General features: G+C 38.0%; 1 protein-coding gene across 3 annotated transcripts in view; it reads left to right on the top strand.

Annotated features, from left to right (window-relative positions):
• LOC126968888 (chitin synthase chs-2-like) overlaps positions 1-21579 on the top strand; it is a 46932-nt gene that overhangs the window by 318 nt on the left and 25035 nt on the right. For 2 of the 3 annotated variants that reach the window (XM_050814022.1, XM_050814024.1), the window contains exons 2-9: positions 7244-7348; positions 8932-9176; positions 9784-9950; positions 10024-10357; positions 10455-10654; positions 12620-12932; positions 17507-17727; positions 18885-18970. In XM_050814022.1, the coding sequence (XP_050669979.1) occupies positions 7254-7348; positions 8932-9176; positions 9784-9950; positions 10024-10357; positions 10455-10654; positions 12620-12932; positions 17507-17727; positions 18885-18970 (1661 nt within the window). In that variant the 5' untranslated portion in view covers positions 7244-7253. Of the gene's footprint in view, positions 1-7243; positions 7349-8931; positions 9177-9783; positions 9951-10023; positions 10358-10454; positions 10655-12619; positions 12933-17506; positions 17728-18884; positions 18971-21579 lie in introns of those variants that run through there. The other variant, XM_050814023.1, reaches the window with a different exon arrangement.

Below are 21579 nucleotides of genomic sequence, written 5' to 3'. Positions count from 1 at the left end.
ATGTCTCAAGGTGATGAGCGCAATTGTAGTGCCTCTTAGAATTTTTGAGGTTTTTCAAGTATCCTGAGCGACACTGCATTGTAATGGGCAGGGCGTATCAATTACCATTAGCTGAACGTCCTGCTCGTCTCGTCCCCTATTTTCATAAATAATAATAATACTAAAATTTGAAATCGTATTGTAGATGTTCTATTTCGTTATGTTATCGTTCAGAATTTAGGGACTACTATCTACCAGTGGGTCGAAAAAATGATTTAAGGGGTCTACGATGTCTAAAAACCGACCCCTATTAATTAAAGTATAAGTTAACACAACTCATACTTCCTTATACGTGTACTAACTTTTAATTGTTATAAAGTCAATGTTTTAATATTTTTTGTAGGAACTATCAAAAACTCGACAATCGATAACAGCGCACAAAATCGTGCAAAATGAAAAACTCTGCAAGTAAAGCATTTAGTAATTTGGCTATGTGGATCTGATGTATGTATGACGTTTTGAAAAAGGGGACTCCTGCCCAAAATAGTTTAGTAATTCCTGGATTTGACATGTGAGTCACGTTTCATGTGGTTAGCTAAGTGGTCGGCAAACTTATTAGCCAAAGAGCCTCATAGTTGGCTCTTGGCCTCACAGTACAACAATTATAAAAACATTGTTGTTGGGTAATTTTTTGTCACTAAACAAGTAGTAATGTGCTTGCATCTACTTGGAAAGTATGAGAGTAGCTTTGTATGTTGTTGTTTTTAATGATAGGTAAGCATGATTCCGAGTTCTCATCAATAAGACGACTTCTCAGTTAACTCTTGATAATGTTAATGCTTGAAAAAGATTGTTCGCATATACATACATGTAGAACCGAAAAGGGAAAGAACAGCAAAAATTTTTCAGCTGATAGTAAGAGTCAGTTATACTATTCCAAGCTTTGAAATTGATCATGTCTTCCTTCTTCAAGTCATTCAAAGCAGAACACTTGTGTTGTAACTAAGATCACATTTTTTCGTCTTCAATATTTCCTATTCAACATAAAGACGTTCGAATTTAAAGTGCCATATCTCCTTGTTTTTTGAAATGAAATGAAATGATTTATTTGTATGAATCGTGGTAACATAGTTGTTAACAATTAATTGGTGTACAGCACAATTCGCCAATATATCGGCATACAAATATTTGATTGTCAATATTGGAATTTTTATATTTATACGTCACTAATAAACATTACATAGTTTTAATTATAATATAATATTAAATAAACATTAGTTTGTAGGTACCTCTTAAAAATTACATTTAATACTATTATTTTTGGCTAAAGAATTCTTTTAAACTATAAAAGCATTTATCTATTAGCCATAATTTTAATTTTTTATGCATTAATGTTTTAGGCATCTCTCTAATATTCTTTGGGAGGTGGTTAAAGACCCTAATACACATAACATTTGCGTTATTTTGATGATGCGCTGTTCTACATTATGGCATCAGAAGGCGAGTTGGATCTCTTAATCCTAATATGGAATAGTCCTTTGCTGGTTTAAAAAGTTCACCATGTTTTTTAATGAACATACAAATTTCTAATATATATAGATCAGTAAGCGTTAACAGACGGTGCTTTTTGAATAATGGTCTACACGATTCTAGAGGACTGACATTGCAGAAAGCTCTTATCCAGCAACTGTTGTTCAAAGCTACTGTAGCACCAGAGCCGCACTTGAGGAACCAAAGAGCCACATGTGTCTCTGAAGTCGCACTTTGCCGACCACTGGGTCAGCTTATTATGCAGCTCAATAAACGTAATTCTTTTTAATAATAATATTGTCACACTTTTTACACAAATTATCTTGCCCCAAGTTAAGCATATATAGCCTGGTTACAAGACAATGATATATTTAATACAATATACTTACTTAAACATACAATATCCGGACGACCGAGCCTTGCTCGGATTTTTAAGAATGTACAAAACTTGAACAAAAAAAAAAAACTAATAGAACATCTGGATTCGAACCGGGGTCTTCTGCTTTCCGGATCACCCAATGTCCCATCTGAGCTATAATAGTCTTGTATACAGTGGCGAAATTTACCTTTGTATTCTAATGTTATTGTAGCTGTTTCTCATTCAAACATGGATAAAACCATTTTTTTTAAATTGAAACCTAGCTAGATCGATTTATCACCCCCGAAATCCCCTGCATACTTAATTTTATGAAAATCGTTGGAGCCGTTTCCGAGATTCAGATTATATATATATACAAGAATTGCTCGTTAAAAGATATAAGATATATTCATATAAATATACATAAATACATTTAAACATCCATGACTCGGCAACAAACATCCATATTTATCATATAAATGCTTGCACCTACCGGGATTCGAACCCGGAACCTCTAGCTTAGTAGGTAGGATCGCTTACCACTCGGCTACACAGATCGTCATAACTTATCATAATTTCATTCCCTCTTTCCAGTTAAGGAGCTATGATAGCTATCTGCCGGTTATATATTGCATTCAATGGATACAATGCATTAAATTAGCGCCAATAATAACATCAATACGAGCATCTGCCATTTTTTGACCAAATATTTGGTAAACTATGACCCCCTTATTCATAATAGTCTGCTAACTTACAGCATTGCTAATTCTCACTCTGTCTTCTTCTATTGACCTAAGTCAGAATGAGAAAAAACACTCCTTAGCGGCTGTTTAAAGTTAGCGGACCATTATGAATATGTGAGAATATACGGCAAAAATACGCAAGGTTGCCTACCTTAAGGGCCCAATTTCAAAGAAAAGTAAATTATTGTCTTTTCTTAAATCTGCCATTTCATAACTTTCTAGGCCTTGATCCTTAGTAGCAACACTTATTGGATGGTGTAATCATTCAGTGAGCTTTCAATTCATTAATATTAAATACGTAATCCGTCCCTACTCTGTGCTTATAATTGTTAGAACTAGTTTTTGTCAGTGACTGCCTGCGTGGAAAACTTCTGATGAGCAATTTTGACTGCATTTAAGATGTTGTTTACAGATTTAAATTTTTCATTAAATTAAAATTATAACTATATACGCTAAAATAGTCTAATCAAATTCTGTTTGCAATTATACTCACTCTATTTGTGAAAACTACATGAAAATATGTTAGATAGATTTGATATCTTTTTTTTAAGTGACGAGACGAGCAGGACGTTCATCTGATGGTAATTGATACGCCATGCCCATTACAATGAAGTGCCGCTCAAGATTATTGAAAAACCCAAAAATTCTGAGCGGCACTACAATTGCGCACATCTCCTTGAGACATATGATGTTAAGTCTCGTTTGCCCAGTAATTTCACTAGCTACGCGCCTTTCAGACCGAAACACAGTAATGTTTATACATTGCTGCTTTACGGCAGAAATAGGCGCCGCTGTGATACATATAATCTAGCCGGCATCCTGTTCAAAGGAGCCTGATATGTGCGGTACCTGACAAAAAACAAACATACAGACAGAAAATAATTAAAAAAATCGCTGATTTGTATTCTATTGCATACCCTTCTTTAGTCACGCTCCCTTTCTTTTTTGTTACTTTTCTGTCAGTGTAAAGACGTAAAGGATTATAGGTAGGTATATAGTATGTATTACATATTATACCTACTAGATAATGAAAATAATTGAATGAAATCAACGACCCTGTTCTTCAAATGGGATTAATGTAAATTAAGTATGTCATTCCGAATCAATGATATTGTAGATATCTATACTTCTATATAATTCTGTAGCTCCTGTATGTAATTTAATTATAATATGTGAAATTTTGTTCTAAATAAACGTTTTGTGACTAACTGACACCAATAACTCTATGTTCTTTCAAACTTTTGTCTGTCTGTCCGTTTAGTACACGATAAACTGGGTTTTCGACTAGTTCTTACTTAGAATAGGATTGTATCGCACTTACAAATAAGATTATGTACAAAGTTCTAACAGCTGTCGTAGAGCTCATCAACTTTTTGCCACCACATTATACGTCGTACAAACGCAGGCAAAGCTTATAAAGTAAATTTTAATCATACCTATTTTTACGTCTAATAAAACAAAAACGTCGTCTTCACAATAAGCGCTTTATTAGAATTTACAATTACTTCTCATGTTACTTCACTTTATTTCTTATAGTATTAGAAAGCAACTATACCAGGCGACTGTTGTAGATCGACTGGCTTGCTGATCGTTTGTGTTATAGACGTTAGTAAGTGAATAGTAACCGATTGACAACTTACTGAACAAAGAGGAGGTTAAGTTGTCAGGAGGCAACTTTAGAGAGAACCAACATTGTCTATGGAATTAAAGTAAAGTAGACCTATGGTTTTAATATTTGTAACACTATGGATATTTTGTGCACGTCAGTTGGAATGTTTAAAAATCAAATAGTACAAGCATTGAAATCATAACAAATATGTACCTTAGGTATATATTGTTTACAATTTACTTATAGTTTGTTATACGATTTTCACTCTTTTTTTTGTATCTATAAAATTTTAACCTAATGTTTACCTTTCTCAATTTTTTTTAATATGTGGTTAACGTTGCTGGTGGCACATTTAGTATTACCTCATAATGTACTTTAGTTAGTAAGATCTAATGTTTCACTGTTTGTTTACCCTAATAAATAAAACAAAAAAAAAAATAGTTGACGTCACCGTAATATCATTTCTTAAAATTAAAATATCGTTTTAATCTACCACCAAGTAGGTATAATATCGATAAGCAGTTCAAAATTTATATATAGCGAGTCCACTTTCAGCACAGCATGTCAGATTTAAAGTCAAGTGAAACAGAGATTTTGACAGGTTGCAGGTTACTGACCTGATAGTGTTTTTATATCTGGTATTTATCTATCTATGACATCCTGGTAGGACATCCTATCCATAAACAATTAGCAAAAACAAAAATTGTCTAAAGCAGTGTTTCCCATACATTTCTCTGCAACGGTAATATTACAAGGCCCCTTCGAGACCCACTTAATACTTTTAAACCCAAGCTGGTACATGCATGTTTTTTAGTACAGTAGGTACTAAAAAACATGCATTCTTTAGTATCGCCTATTTAGATACAAAATTGTGCGGTGTTTCCGGGACGATACGACATTATACGACGCTTCTGTGATTCCTCTGGCGTTGCAAGAGAATGTGGGCAGCGGTGATCACTTAAATCCAGGTGGCCCGTACGCTGGATTTTCCTCCATTTCCATAAAAAAAATATTGTGAAGTACCTATGGAGCTGCTGCCTATTTTTACTAAAGAATCTAATTTCGCTTAAAATGAAGAAAGTTTTATATCTTATTTTTTAAAACAAGGCGGGAATGTTGTAAACCGGTATTTTATTTTGATGGCCCGGGAAACGTGCTGGTCTAATGCGCTTGCATTCCAGATGACTTCGCATTCTTGTGTTGTTGTTGTTCTTTACTACTCTTTTCTCTTGGTTAGCAACTTGTTTATGTTTTTTGTCAACTTTTTGCTTGAAGAGGTACTTGTCAAAAATTTTTCCCGCTATTTTTTTCTTCGACAAGTTTGATTGAAGCCTGGTTTCATTTTTGGCCGTGGTTCGCGCCATCGGGCTGATGTAACAAATACTTGAGCCTACGACAGTATTACAGTAAAGAATGCTGGGAGAGTTTCTTGCGCAGCTTCCTCTCTCTCAGAGCGCCATTTGTTCCGAAGCGGGCGGTGGTAGTGTTAGAAATTATTTCAAAAAGAATTCTAAAGGAATAAATTTTGAGAAAATAAATTTATTTTATGCCTTTCTTGCCTGGAAAGGTATTTGTACCTGTCGAAGTTCGATAGGTGGTGTTAATAATCCTTCTGCATTTATAGTAACTTTACCCGACTCATCAAGAGTAATTGCTGTACCGAATCAAGTGCAAAGTAATCCACAATAGGTCTTTCAGCTGGTAGTGGTGAAACGTCTTGGTTTTCTTGTTTTGGCGACAAACCCGGCGCGACCACTTGAGATGCTATAGCCACTTGTGCTTACATTAGCCATTATGCGGTTTATGTTAAGGGTTACTAGATAAACAAGCTTGGTTATTTTACACAAAAAACGTGATTTGTGATAGATTGATAAATGCTGTGATATCGCCGCACTTTCAGAGTTGTACGATAAATAGTGATTATTTTGCTAAACGCGTCATAATAAAAATATTGCAATTGTATTCTTTGTATTATTTTTACTATAGTGCACACGTTATAAGATGATCTTATGATTTCTTTCGAAAAAATATTTTATTTTTCCTAAAAAAAAAATTTCACTGAAGAAGTCCGTGCTGACGAAGTAGCGACTGAGCTAGTATGTTTTGATATTCTGTTAAACGAACTTGATATTGTTCACAAACTTATCTGTAGGTTATTTTTTATCAATAGATTAAATTCGCATTCCTATCTAACATTTGAATTATAGAATTTTGCATAGATATGTGATGAATAAGCGAATAAAGTTATTTTGATATTATTTTATTTTCTTTTATATTTACTTTGTGATCATTTTGTTATCGTTTGAGCGAACTCCTAGCAATAGTTAGGTCCGAATATGTCGTGGACGATACAAAAGAAACTATTTGGTTGTTGTAGATTCTACTCTAGATACATTCTATACAGTCAATGGAAAGGAAGGTAGGCAAAGAGGATGTAAATACTACGCAATAAGATACAGTATGGCGAATGGCGACAAAGTAAAATCCGGCTAAGTTTGAAAGCGATCAGTTGCTTAAAGCGTGATGGATTTCGGCTATCTCCGTTTTTTACAAGATTATAGCAGTGATATAACATACCTACTTATTCTTAATTTAAAAATGTGTGTAAAAATGTGGTTCATGTTACAGTTTTACGCCCGTTTTCAATAACCTATCTATCCTTAGTTTAACTAACTAGAGGTAGACAAATCTTTCATTTTACCCTTACTTACGGCTACGGTGACAGCACGGTATCCGTAACTAGAGATACGTTATTGAAAACGGCCGTTAATTTTCAATGAACTTTCTTCGATATATTAACTAAACTGGAAGGAACTCTCTTCAAAAAAAGTTCATATTATGACCTTAACCTTTCGCATATAAGGCGAAAAATGCCCTCGCCTATACCATATCATTATTATTATATATTACTAGTAATAAGTAAGAATTTATAATAATATTGAAATATTAATATAACTTCTATTATGAATTATTATTATGAAACTTCTAATGTGAAAATAAAACTAATTTTAAAATTTATTCCAGAAAATAGGTTATGGCTTCAAAAAGAAGAACCTTCAAGGGACTTTCAGACGATAGCGACCAATCAGATACTGAGTTTCAACCGTTATATGAAGACAATGACGAAGAGTAAGTTATAACTACAATGTATTAGAGCCCGCGCAGACAGAGAGCGGTCAGAGTTCTGCGTTCTAGTGACCGTTGACCGCCCAAGAGTTCCAACGCACACAAGCGGCGTGCAAATTCTCGCGTTCTAGTTTCGTTTGGGTCTTTACACATGTCACTAGAAAGTTCGTCATCCGATGAAGAATTATTGATCTTGTGGAGCTCAGCAGCTTCTAAGAAGAAAAGGAAGTATTGGGTGCACCCAATTAACACAACGCGAGAAGAACAAGGTCTCTGTCTTGGCGGGAAAAGAACTCTTGGAACGTAACGTTCCGCTTTGACCGCCGCGGTCAGACTGCCCGCTGTGTGCGTTGTTGTTATAGACTCAGTTATCAGTATATTGTAATGAACGCCGAAAGCGGAACTCGGAGCTCGGAACTCCTGACCGCTCTCTGTCTGCGCGGGCTTTTAGAGTAAGATCCCGAGCTATCTGACATAAATTATTTTCACGTGGATGACACCTTCACGACTTAGTAGCGGCTAGTGTACTTTTAATACCTGCCTACTTGTGGAGCTTGCCCTGTGACACCTGGGCAGGTACCATGTGAGAAAGGTAACTAAAAAGATGAGTTATCTAACTTAAATTTGTATGGCAGATTTTTATATCTATTTTGTAGAATATTATTCTAAACTAGAATTATAAAGTGTCAGACACTTTATAACTCTAGTACCAGAGCTTTTGTCAGCGGCTTTAAAGCTCGACAAATAATTAATGAACTTTTCTTTTTTTTATATAGAATAGGAGGACAAACGAGCGTACGGGTCACCTGTTGCTAAGTGATCGCCGCCGCCCACAATCTGCAACACCAGAGGAATCACAGCAGCTTTGCCTTTGGCCTTTAAGGAAGGTGTACGCGCTTTTTATGAAGGTACCCATGTCGTATCATCCCGGAAACACCGCACAAAGAAGTTCATTCCACAGCATTGTAGTACGTGGAAGAAAGCTCAGAAGAAAAAGGTGGAATTCGGCGGCAGGAATCAGGTTAAACAGCTCTTCGGAACACTCCCCGTGTTAAATGCGGTAGAAGACACACAATGAAGCGACTTCTCTACGCAACGCCAAGTGATCCAGCCGTTCACAGAGCACTGGGTCCCCCACAATTCGAGCTGCTCTACGTTGCACGCGGTCAAATGGATCGAGCTGATACTGGGGTGCGTAAGACCAGAGATGACAGCAATACTCCATGTGTGGCCGGACCTGCGCTTTGTAGAGCGCTAGAATGTGGGCCGGCTTGAAGTATTGCCGTGCCCTATTAATGACGCCCAGTTTCTTTGAAGCCAATTTGTCTTTGCCCTCCAGATGACCACGAAATTGGCAATCGCTCGAGATTTCGAGACCCAGTATTCCGATAGTAGGCGAGGCTTACTTAAAATAGCTATTACAAAGTTGTATTTCATCAGTCAGACAAATTCGAGTGACCAAACATCCCCTAAACACAAAATTATTCAGCCGGGAGTGCAAGCGCGAGAGCACTAAAATACGCTAAGGCTAAAGTGTTGTAAACTGTAAATTGATTCTTATAGTCATAACAACAATTTATTACCAGCCAGAGAACTGCCCAAGAAACCAAAGGATGGAACCTTTTCCGGGAAGTACCAGTCAAGAAAGAGAGTGGATCTATGGCCACAGTTGCATGGATTGATAAAAGCGTGAAAGTCCTTAAACTTCTAGCATATATAATCGTATTTGGGTTAGTAATCCTGAGTGCAGTGGTAGCGAAAGGATCGTTGCTTTTTATTACTTCGCAACTACGGAAAGGACGCAGGATTACACATTGCAACAAAGCATTAGGTAAGTATATCTTATTTTAACTATACATGTAGTTATCAGAAGATACTCATGAGGATAAGTTTGCCATGGGCTTCCCCTGGCATAAAAATAATAGGAAAGTTCCAGGCCCAAGGGTGTCGTAAGATGTGACTAAAAGCATTTACCAGGGAGAGGCTCCTTTGCACAGAATGCCGGCTAGGTTATGGGTACCACAACGGCGTCTATTTCTGCCGTAAAGCAGTAATGTGTAAGCAATATTGTTGGTTTATCAAATAAAGTAATATAAAAAAAGTACGTTAATGTATTAAACATTTCAAGAATCATAAGTCTTTTGATTCCTCTGATGGAAAGAACGGTGATTAAATGTCAACCCTATTGTGTTATAATCTGTTATATAATATATCAAGCCGATTTTATTACTTTTGATTGGAAATACGTTTCCAAATTAGGTTTGGTATTTGAATGATCGACGGTCACAAGGCGTGTACCTACGGCTTCTTTAAGACCTATACGTGCGAGCGAGAGCTCAATATAGGCAATGCTGGTCCCCCGTTTCGTTAATGCATGCACTTTACATCAAATTTAAAAAAAAAACTGTAATGCTATCACTATCTTGTTTTCCTTTTAGCTCTTGATAAACAATTTGTAACGGTCTTGACATTAGAGGAACGGATAACTTGGCTTTGGGCAGCTTTAATAGTTTTCTCAGTCCCGGAGATCGGAGTATTTTTAAGATCAGTGAGGGTATGCTTTTTCAAAACCGCTTCGAAACCATCAATTTGGATTTTCATTTTGGTGAGTAACACACACATTTAATTCAAGATTTTATTACATTAATTTTATGGTTAAAAACTTGTGTAATTTCTAGGCTTTCTTGATCGAGACTTTGCAAACCATTGGAATTGCAACGCTGGTGCTTTTAATTTTGCCAGAACTGGACGTAGTAAAAGGAGCAATGTTGATGAATGCTCTATGTATCATACCGGGGTTTCTAAATGCTTTCACAAGGGATTCTACGAGCCCACGATATTTCTTAATAATACTTTTGGATGTACTGGCAGTATCAGCGCAAGTTACTGCATTTGTTGTTTGGCCATTGCTAGATGGAACTGTTGTTCTCTGGTCGATAGCAATGGCTAGTATATTCATTTCAATAGGATGGTGGGAAAATTTTATTGGCTGTGTCGATCGACATAGTTCTGGTAAGTAATGTATTTCATGTTATGTGCCTAAAATGTAATAATTAAATGTAAATGTAATAAACTAAATTTATTATTAATGTTGTTCTATCATTTTTAGTGCTACTTTTGTATCTTTCTGAAATACGAACTAGATTGAAAAAGTCTCGATACTATACGCAAAGGATTCTCTCAATTTGGAAGATAATTGTATTTATTATTTGTATTATGGTATCAATGAGCTTTCAAGGCGACGATCCTTTGCAATTTCTCCTCTCTGTCACTGACGCCTTCGGAGAGAGGGAATACTACGTACATGAGGTATTTATTTATTTAATTTATTTATTTCTTATTAACAAATTACATATTATAAATATCCAAATTCTTGTACATACATACCTAAACTCATACGAGTTTTACCGTGTACAAAAGGTCGTCGGAATACATAATATTATTTAAATTTAAAGTGTAATACTTAATTAATTATAAAAGAAAAAGGAAACAACTTAAAACAACAAACAAATATTTATATATATAGCTCCTAAAGGGTTATATATATATATATATATATATATATATATAGTCAAAAAAAGGGTTATATATATATATATTGAGGCAAACCCTTTAGGAGCTATATATATATATATATAGCTCCTAAAGGGTTTGACTCAATGACACCGATTGTGTTAAATATATATATATATATATATATAGTCATAATGTCACATTATCGCCTCGATCTTTTTTGGTCGTCGACAGAGGACGCGTTGGTGTCTCTATTAATAGTACTATATTATATGAATACGCTGCTGATAGCTGGCTTTTAAAGTGTATTGAAATCACCGACGGCTGCATACCCACTTTTTGCAAGGCAATCACTGTTATTTCCTAAAACATATTCCATTATTGTATTTTAATAAAAACCCCGCAAAAGCACGTGAAATGGCGGGAAATGATAGAAGTTTCTAACAAAAAGGATGTAAATGCTACCTAATAAGAGGCGGGAGTGCATAAGTAAAAAAAGAAATTTAGTTTAGTATGAAATGTGCAGTGATTTGACATAAGTTTGAAATAGTATTATTTACAGTACGGCGATTGGCGACGAAGTATAATCCGGTTAAGTTTGAAAGCGAACAGTTGCTTTTAACGTAGTCGATTTCTGCTATCTCCGTTTTTTAGAAGTTTATAGCCGTCATCTGTCAATCTATCAATGATTGCACGTTTCATACAATCGAGTGAATCGCTTTTTTCTTAGAGAGTTTCGCTATGCTGGTTTCTAACATAATAAACGCGATCCAAATTTGAATAAAAAAAAAACATGACAAGTTTTTAAGTTATAACAAAATTAACCGCCAGACTAATTATTTTACGCTCTTTGATTGATAGAACTATCCGAAACGTGGCTGTGGCTGAAAACTCTATCAGATGTTTCGATAAAAATATCGATATAGTTCACTTATTCACGCCAATTTTAACACACATCCTCTTGCCGAATTTCTTCGCGCACGCAAGTCATAACAAAACACTTAAGATTTAAGTTAGATTATCTAAACGGAACCGGCACATCTTAGTTTTTTCATATATTATTAGAATACATACAAAATTAAACACGCCTGTCTCCCAGAGGCGTAATTCTACTTCAGACAGGCGTACGTCCCTGGCTTCTTCAAATCGCATCGACTCAACTTTCAAGCTCATTTATTATTATTATTATTTATTTGGGAAGTATCTAAAACTGACGTTAAATAGCAGCTTAGCCACTGTCGTTCAGTCTATGGGCTATTTGGAGGAATAATTTCTTCAGCAGAGACAAATGGCAGCACCGTTTACTTCAGGTATTGCGGATTTTCATGGACGGTTGTTTTTTTTATTTCCATCAGGTTAACCACTTGCCCCTTAGCTTCCTCTAAATTACCATTCATATCTTATCTCTGATCTATAGGACGATTGATGAGTTTCGAGAGCTTGAATTTAATGATGAATGGGCGAGAATAGTTTGACGCACACGAAATGCGAAAATAATTTCTGTCACTAATTATCGTATGTGTATCACTAGTTATTAGTTGGTTAGTGAAATTCGAGCGTTTGGAACTAGAAAATCGCCTCCCTGATCGTGGATCGTATGCCTAGTTCGATCTTTCCCAACACTCATCGCTGCATGACCATGCAATCTCAAAATTCACTACATATTTAACACGATAACTATTTATTAATTCGTAATAATTAAGTTTATTGCTAACAATAGAAATATCGATACCACTTAAAAGTAGGATAATTCGTTTACAGATTCAAGCAATTATGGAACATGGCATAAATGAACTAGACCATACTACAATTGAAGGTAGTTTTAAATTATTAGCTAAATGGGATACATCTCTATGGATCGCGCTGATCCAAGTGCTTGCTGCATATCTCTGCTTTATTTGCGCCAAGTTCGCCTGCAAGATTCTTATTCAGAAGTTCAGTTTCACATTTGCGTTGAGCCTTGTTGGACCTGTGACTATAAATCTATTGATTTACATCTGTGGACTTCGGAATGCAAATCCATGTGCGTTTTATGGAATTGTTCCCGAATATTTGGGCTATACAATACCTCCAGGTAAATAACACACATATTTAGGATAACATTTAAGTGGTATATTTTTTATTGTATCTCCGAGTTAGTTATAAAACTCGATGAACCGAAATATTCCTTTGCTCTTTTTATTATTAGCTACATGAATTAAAGCTTTCATGGAGTTATGATAAACCACCATTATATAAACCTACCTACTTTGAAGACTACCTACTGGTTTGTTGGTTTTATATATATATATATATATATATATTTTATGGAATAGGAGGACAAACGAGCGTACGGGTCACCTGGTGTTAAGTGATCACCGCCGCCCACACTCTCTTGCAACACCAGAGGAATCACAGGAGCGTTGTCGGCCTTTAAGGTAGGTGTACGCGCTTTTCTTGAAGGTACCCATGTCGTATCGTCCCGGAAACACCGCACAAGGAAGCTCATTCCACAGCTTCGTAGTGCGAGGAAGAAAGCTCCTTGAAAACCGCACTGTGGAGGACCGCCACACATCCAGATGGTGGGGATGATATCGTAACTTGTGGCGTGTCGTGCGAAGGTGAAATTCGGCGGCAGGAATCAGGTTTAACAGCTCTTCGGAACACTCCCCGTGATAAATGCGGTAGAAGACACACAATGAAGCGACGTCTCTACGCAACGCCAAGTGATCCAGCCGTTCACAGAGCACTGTGTCCCCGGCAATTCGAGCTGCTCTGCGTTGCACGCGGTCAAATGGATCGAGCTGATACTGGGGTGCACCAGACCAGAGATGACATCAATACTCCATGTGAGGCCGGACCTGCGCTTTGTAGAGCGCTAGAATGTGAGCCGGCTTGAAGTATTGCCGTGCTCTATTTATGACGCCCAGCTTCTTCGAAGCCAATTTGGCTTTGCCCTCCAGATGGCCACGGAATTGGCAATCGCTCGAGATTTCGACACCTAGTATTCCGATACTAGGCGAGGCTTTAAGGGAAGTGTTGTCGAAGAGCGGTGATACGGCAAATGGGGTTTTTTTAGTGGTAAACGCGCAAACTTCTGGGGGTTAAATTGGACAAGGTTCTACTTACCCCATTCCGCGACCTTGTCAAGAGAGGACTCGATAGAAGACACAATTTTCTCCCGGCACTGCTCGACGTTTTCCCGAGAGAGACCTGCCCGTGTATACGGCATCACCAGTGCTGTCGTCTGCATAACAATGCATGTTGTCGGTGTCCAACATATCATTGATATGCAGAAGAAACAGCGTGGGAGATAGCACACAGCCTTGGGGCACTCCAGCGTTCACGGGCTTGGGATTCGAGCAATAACCGTCGACAACGACCTGTATGCTGCGCCCAGTGAGGAAGCTGGAGTTCCACTTGCATAAGCTCTCGGGAAGCCCTAATGATGGAAGTTTTGCGAGGAGCGCCTTGTGCCATACACGATCAAAGGCCTTCGCTATATCCAGACCAACTGCCAGGCCTTCCCCCTTGCTTTCCATAGCCGCCGCCCATCTATGTGTTAGGTATACCAGAAGATTGCCAGTCGACCGACCATGGCGAAAGCCGTACTGCCGGTCGTTGATCAACTGGTGACCCTCAAGGTATACCAAGAGCTGGCGGTTAATTATGCTCTCCATGATTTTGGAGAGTAGGGAGGTAATAGGAATAGGCCTGTAGTTTGCCGGATCCGAACTGTCTCCTTTTTTTGGGATCGGATGGACAAGGGCTGACTTCCATGAATCAGGGACTACGCCTTTTGAATAAGAGTGCCGGAATAAACGCGTTAGCACCGGCGTCAACTCAGGGGCACACGTTCTAAGCACGATTGGAGAAATGCCATCCGGCCCGCACGACTTCCTGACGTCCAACGAAAACAGAGCTCGCCTAACAATTTTCTGTCTGAACTGTACTTCAGGCATAGAGCTCTGACACCGCGGGATGGTCGGCGGTGTTTTTCCGTTGTCGTCAAGATTCGAGTTGGAGGCGAAAAAAGTGCACAAGAGATCGGCTTTCTCTTTTGCCGTATGGGCCAGGGTGTCGTTCCTCATGTGCAATGGCGGCATGGACGGCTGGCTGAAGTTACCAAGAGCAGCTTTCGACAACGACCAGAACTTGCGTGTTCCGGTCGGGTAACTGGAAAGCTGCTCGCCGATTATGACGACGTGTTTTGACTTTGCACGGGCGATTTGCCGCTTAAAAAATCTGGAGGCACGGTTGTATTTCCTCTTAAGAACTGTGCAGTTCGGATCCTTTGCGCCCAGCGCCGCAACCCAAGCTCGATACGCCTGTTTTTTGCAGTCAGATGCTGCTTTAACTGGCGCATCGAACCAGGGCTGTGATCTGCCACCGATGGGTACTACAGAGCTTGGTATAAAAATATCCATGCCCTGCAGTATCACATCGGCTACTGCAACGGCGCAGGCACTAGGATCATCCGAAGGGAAACAAACCCTGCCCCAAGGGTAGGATGCAAAAAAGGAACGCATCCTATCCCAATCTGCTGACTTGTAGTTCCAAACGCGGCGGGTCGCTGGTGGTCTGCGACGTTGGCGTCGGATAGGCACTACACTCTTGACCAGGCAATGGTCGGACGTTCCGAGAGGGGCGTCGACAAAGACCTGGTAACCATCGGGATGTGTAGTCAGCAGAAGATCCAATAAGGACGGAATGTGGCTATCCACATCCGGGAGCCGCGTTGGCGACTCAACCAATTGGGACAGACCATACGCCAATGCAAAATTATGCACAGATCGCCCTGCGTAGTCTGTAGTACGTGATTCAAGCCATTCGGCATTGTGCCCGTTGAAATCACCCAAGACTACGATTTCAGCGGAGGGGATCTGAGCAAGCACGTCATCAAATGCCGCTTGAACGCAGCCCATGAGGTGATCCGTTTCTGCGTTACCACTATGGGACCTGTAGACACACGCATAGATGCGGACGCGGTCCTCTAAATCTACGCGGAGCCAGAGAGTAGACAGGTCCCTACACTCAAAATTGCCGAGACGGCGACAGCAGATATCCTCCCTAACGTACACACATACCCCGGCATGAGGCATGATATTATGCTCAATTTTGTACCCGGGGTACGTTAAATATGACGTATCGCTAGGTCGAGATATCTGCGTCTCCATAAGGAAACACAAGGCCGGCTGCGCCGTCTCAAGGTGGTGGTGGATGGCGTTTAAGTTGAAGTGAATTCCCCGGATGTTACAAAAGTCCACGTTAAGCGTGGAGCGGGGTGCCGTGGTGTTGCTGCCCTGTTTGTCCTGTGACATACGCGGTACTGTGCCCTCCCCAGAATACGAGGGGCAGCCCGAGCGCGAATGCTCGGGGAGGGATTCTCCGGCTCTACAGGATCCGGTACCCTCCTGGGGTAGTTTTTCTTTCAATACCGCTCTCATATTTTGTTGGAGGGGGGGGGGGGGGGGGGGGAATGGCCTCCGGTCCTCGACACTAACCTATGCGAAACATAGCAGCACTAGGCCGCTACTTCACGCCGGTATTCTGTGCGAGTGTGGTAAGTAACCCGGAGTCTGGCCCGATTGTGCTGACGTCATAAGATGGCAGCGTGAGACTCCCACTTTCAAAAAGCCCGTAGTCGCCTCTTACGACACCCTTGGACCTGGGGCTACCCTATTCTTTTTACGCCCCGGGGCAGCACAGGGCAATAGTATAGATATAAGTATGAGAGGTAGGTCCCGACTTCCAGGATGAATTTGCGCGAAATATTGAAAAGCATATTAAGGCTAGAAATTTGGAAAAACGTAATTTATGTAAGAAATTAGGGGAAAATATTGCCAGAAATCTGGATTATGGATCTAAATATAACTAAAACTACCTATCAGTAAAAATAATCACCTAGACCATCTAGGTAATTATTTATACTGATAGGTATCTTGTATATCGTTTACCAGTGGGAGGCTTATTTGCACAGGATGCCGGCTAGATTATGGGTACCCCAACGGCGCCAATTTCTGCCGTGAAGCAGTAATGTGTAAACATTACTGCATCTCGTTCTGTAGGGCGCCGTAGCTAGTGAAATAACTGGGCAAATGAGACTTATCATCTTATGTCTCAAGGTGACGAGTGCAATTGTAGTGCCGCTCAGAATTTTTGGGCTTTTAAGAATCCTGAGCGGCACTGCATTGTTATGGGCAGGGCGTATCAATTACCATCATCTGAACGTCCTGCTCGTCTCGTCCCGTATTTTCATACAAAAATCTAACTTTGTATCGAAGCAGAATTTTCAAATTTAGAAAATAATTCAGTATAACTGTCCAAATATCTGCTTTTTAACAGTATTTTGCCTGAAATTTGGCCGTTCATCATGCACTCATAAATTGTAAACCTAAAGATATTGCGATAGAAACCTCGCGCATGAAATGGAGATTTAAAAACACGTATTTTCTTGAAGAAGTTTTGTGAAATTTCTGCACACTAATTTTCTTTTAATTCTATCGCATCTTTCTGTTTTTCTCTTGCATCGCATCCTGTTGACGACAAGTCAACAGGATGCGATGTTGTTTGATGCATGCTATCGACAATGTTCGCGACAGACAGAGTCCGGGAAGGGCCCTCTTAAGGAGTGTAACATCACATAATAGTTTTTATATTTCCTTTCAGTGTACTTTTTAAAGCATTATATAAGCCGAGAGATGACGTGGATTTGGATTCTTTGGTTGATGTCGCAAGCCTGGATTACGATCCACACTTGGGCCCCGCGCTGTGAACGACTCGCTGCTACCGACAAGCTATTCGCGAAGCCTTGGTACAGCGGCGTTTTGATCGACCAGTCACTCCTTATGAACAGAACGAGAGATGATGATATGGAAATACCCGTAGAAGTATGGTTCCTTTTGTTAAGACATCTTATTTATTTTTATCAACGGATGGCTCAAAGCCATTATAAAAACTTTTTATCACCTAATCGTTCAGCTGTGGGATAAGTAGGTAAGAGAGTCAATCATCCTTTAAGGTGGATTATACGCCTAGGTCGATCCAACCTTATTCTAGATTAGGTCTTCAAATCTTTGCAGACAAATTCATTCACGTATCCTAAGGCTACGTTCAGATGACAAGCGCTCAACGTTGAATTTTTGTATACGTACGTATATGTAGTGTTCACATAGTACGCGTTTGTCAGGCGTTAAATACGTGCCGCCCTGCTTCAGTTTGAGTTCTACATTTGTCGAAGATGGAGGTAGAATCAATTTATTTCTTCTTTTCTTCATGTTCTTTACAGAATACAAGGAGGAGTTCTTTCCAAGCCCGTTTTCTTAAATTCTTATCTGAATACTCGTTACTTGTCATGTCCTAAATCGCTGGATGTTTCTCTATTTCATCAATTAATAATTCCGTATTAAATGCTTCGGTTTTCATTTCGGACGATTTCCGGACGAACTAGATGAACCCTAAAATATGTCTATCCGCGTCGAAAGCGCGCGCTCAATTGAACGGAAACAGAAAATCAATGATTTCAATGCGCGCTGACAACAATCGAGCGCTGGCGCAGCGTTCAACGCGCGCTTTATTAAAACGCACGTTAGCATGTGTACGGCCTGAATAAAATATATGTAGATATAAGCGCGCGTTGATCGCTTGTCATCTGAACGTGGCCTAAATCTCTATCTAACCAAACTACTCCGAAAGTATGTATGTATAAATAAAAAATATATAATATTTTATACCAAACCACCGAAACAATGATTTGAAAATTATGTACCATCATACCCTTTAAACATAATTGAATTAGGAAGTTCTAAATTAAATGCTATGAATTGTCAATGAATGCAAATTTAAAAGTAATTAATTTGTATCGGAAATAGTGTTATCGTCCAGTAGGTAATTGATCTTGAAGTGATAGAAGATGATATCACACAAAGGCTAGCGCGATAAGAAACGAAAAGATTATTAAAATATATAAAATTGATGACGACAAATAACTCAAGCGTTATTTACGTCTTATCTTATACTTTTATTATAATAGTTTTAACTCTTCTAGGATTTAAAAGATCTGAGAGATGACGCGTCCCTGTGCAGTTCTATTAGCAACCCGAGAGATATTCGACCTTCAGATTCTGTAACGAGGTGAGGATAAAAAATATATATATATATATAATGAAAATGGTCTTTGTTTGAGGCTCTTTCAAACCTAAACCACTGATCGTATCGACATGAAACTACCACCATTCGATGCGAATTTTGTGCTAGATGGTTTATGGATTCTTATTTTTTTATTGTATTTGTGATAAGATGAATAATTTTTTATTTTTTTTAATTTCGCCCAACGAAGCGGTCGGGAACGGCTCGTATCTTTATAAAAAAAGTGTGAGTGTGTGTACTTATGTAGGTACGCATGGAACAAGATATAAGTACTTCTTTGGCGTAACAAAAAAAAATAACTGATCACTGGTCAAGAGTACCAATAATGTATGATGTAGGAGGAAGAAGTCAGGCAAATATTTTAGAACCGTGGAGAAAGAATGTCCTTAATCGATAGGTCGACAAACTCAAAAACAAGTTCAATGATTTTTTTATATAAGAGATCCGGGCTTGGGACTGGCAACGGCGGAGTTAATGTGTTATGTAACTGTAATTAAAAGTCTTTTCTGAGTATATCAAATAGTCTAAATGTTAAAAAAATATGTATACTATGTACCATAAAAAATTGCGATTAATGATGTGTGTGCGAGTAACGCGCGACATTGGTAATACCGCTCTAAACAGTCCAACGTGATCCTAATACTAAAGCCCCCGCAATCTGCATATCTGTTTGTCTGTAACAGTTGAATTGTTGAATATTCATGGCGCTATTACTACAAACTGAAATCAGAAAGGCTCAAACTCTCCAATCTTTAAAAACAATGCTCTATAATTATTATATATTACTGTGACAAATTCATTACTAGTTCTTTTCTTGGAATTATTTACTGTATGTGTATTTTTAAATTATATGCATACCGATACCACCTTCTGTTATCTTTTCAACTATAACTAATTCATTACAGGTTGCCTGGTAGAAATCGCTCTTAAGCGATAAGGCCGCCTATTGCTTTTTGTAGTCTCGATTTTTGTTATGTTTAATTATTTTGTGGTGTGCAATAAAGATATATTTTAATTCATTTCAACATTGAAAATAAAAAGAAATTCAATGGGGACATTACTTGACAATTTTTGAAGCCATTTTGTATGTTATTGCACTAGATATTTGCGTTGTCGTGTACATTGTCAAACAACTAATATTAAAGTAAGTATTTGTTGGTTTTCCTGCGTCTTATTTTAACGAACCTACTACCATATAATTGAAAAATTGATATTAGAATATATTATATAAATAAAGATATTTTTTGCGTATCATAACCAATAAAAAACGGCAATAATCTGTATTATATGGAACATGTCGTTGATTACATTTATATGTCCATAAAACTAAAAACCTACTTATACAGGAATAGTGTTATTACTTATTATTGTGTTGTTTTGAGCATTTACATTATTATTATTAAGCAATTTTCATGGTACCTTAGATTAAGGATTTCTCTCCCCTGCGCTTCAAATAGGTACCGCACTACATAAGAACAATAACGCCAACGTCACACATTGTTCGATATTTTATATTATGCTTGTGTGCGTGAAATCTTGGCAATTAATGACATCTATCAAATTTTGTAACATACGCTTCGTGTTATTTTATATTGAAATTAATAAATCACAAGGTACTTACTGATGATATGTGATGCCAGTATCTTTCTTATTTCTTGTAGTATTATTTTTACATAGTCTTATGTCTATGCTGCAGAAGTAAGTCTATTGCCGATTTCAATATTGGGGGCCCATTACAATTGGAATCAAGAATATCGAATCAGAAGTTTAACCACCTCACCGTTTAACAAAACATTCGCACTTACATTTTGGACATTTTGAACATGATGCACCAAAACATGCAAGGTTTGTTAGGTAAAGAACTTAAACTGGAGTTATTTATGAATCATAAAGATATACATATTTTATGTTTAACAGAGCACTGGCTCAGAAAATATGAGCTAATCTTTAACTTCAGTGGTCATCAGGTGGCAAGTGCGTTCAGCAGTGAAAAAGCTACACGTGGTGGCTCTCTTTTTCTTGTAAGTAAATTATTTAAATTCAAAGAACGAGAAGATATTGTGAGCCTCTCTGTTGAACGTACAATTGAAATAGCCTGTGCAGAGTTCCAGCGCGCCATTGTTGTTAGTATATACAGACCCCCAGATGCAATATATGAATTATTTGAAAGAGTATTGAAGGAGGTTTTATTAAAATTATCTGAGTCGAAGAAGTATGTAATATGTTTAAAACAAAAGTATTACGTTATTCAAAAGAATTGTTAAAAAACGTTTGTGTGGTAAAGGTTACTATAACATAAATTACTTTCTTAATGATACCACAGATTGGGAATGGAGCGACCGCCCTCAGGCTATTATTTAAATAATAAGTTTAATTGTACAATGTTACTTTAATTGTAAACATATTTATGATGAAAAAAAAGAGCCCGCTGAGTTTGTTGCGCCCATTCTTCTCAGGCCTGAGGCATTCATATTGGAATGGGTGGTATTTTTTTTGACGTTCAATAAGTGATTTCACATCCTATTTTAAATGAAAATATTTGAATTTGAATATAATACTTAGTTTTATGACTATATAGCAATAGGCACTAATCC

This window comes from Leptidea sinapis, chromosome 17 (genome assembly GCF_905404315.1).
Source record: "Leptidea sinapis chromosome 17, ilLepSina1.1, whole genome shotgun sequence".
Taxonomy (NCBI): Eukaryota; Metazoa; Arthropoda; class Insecta; order Lepidoptera; family Pieridae; genus Leptidea; species Leptidea sinapis.
This window is presented reverse-complemented; position numbering and strand designations above follow the sequence as displayed.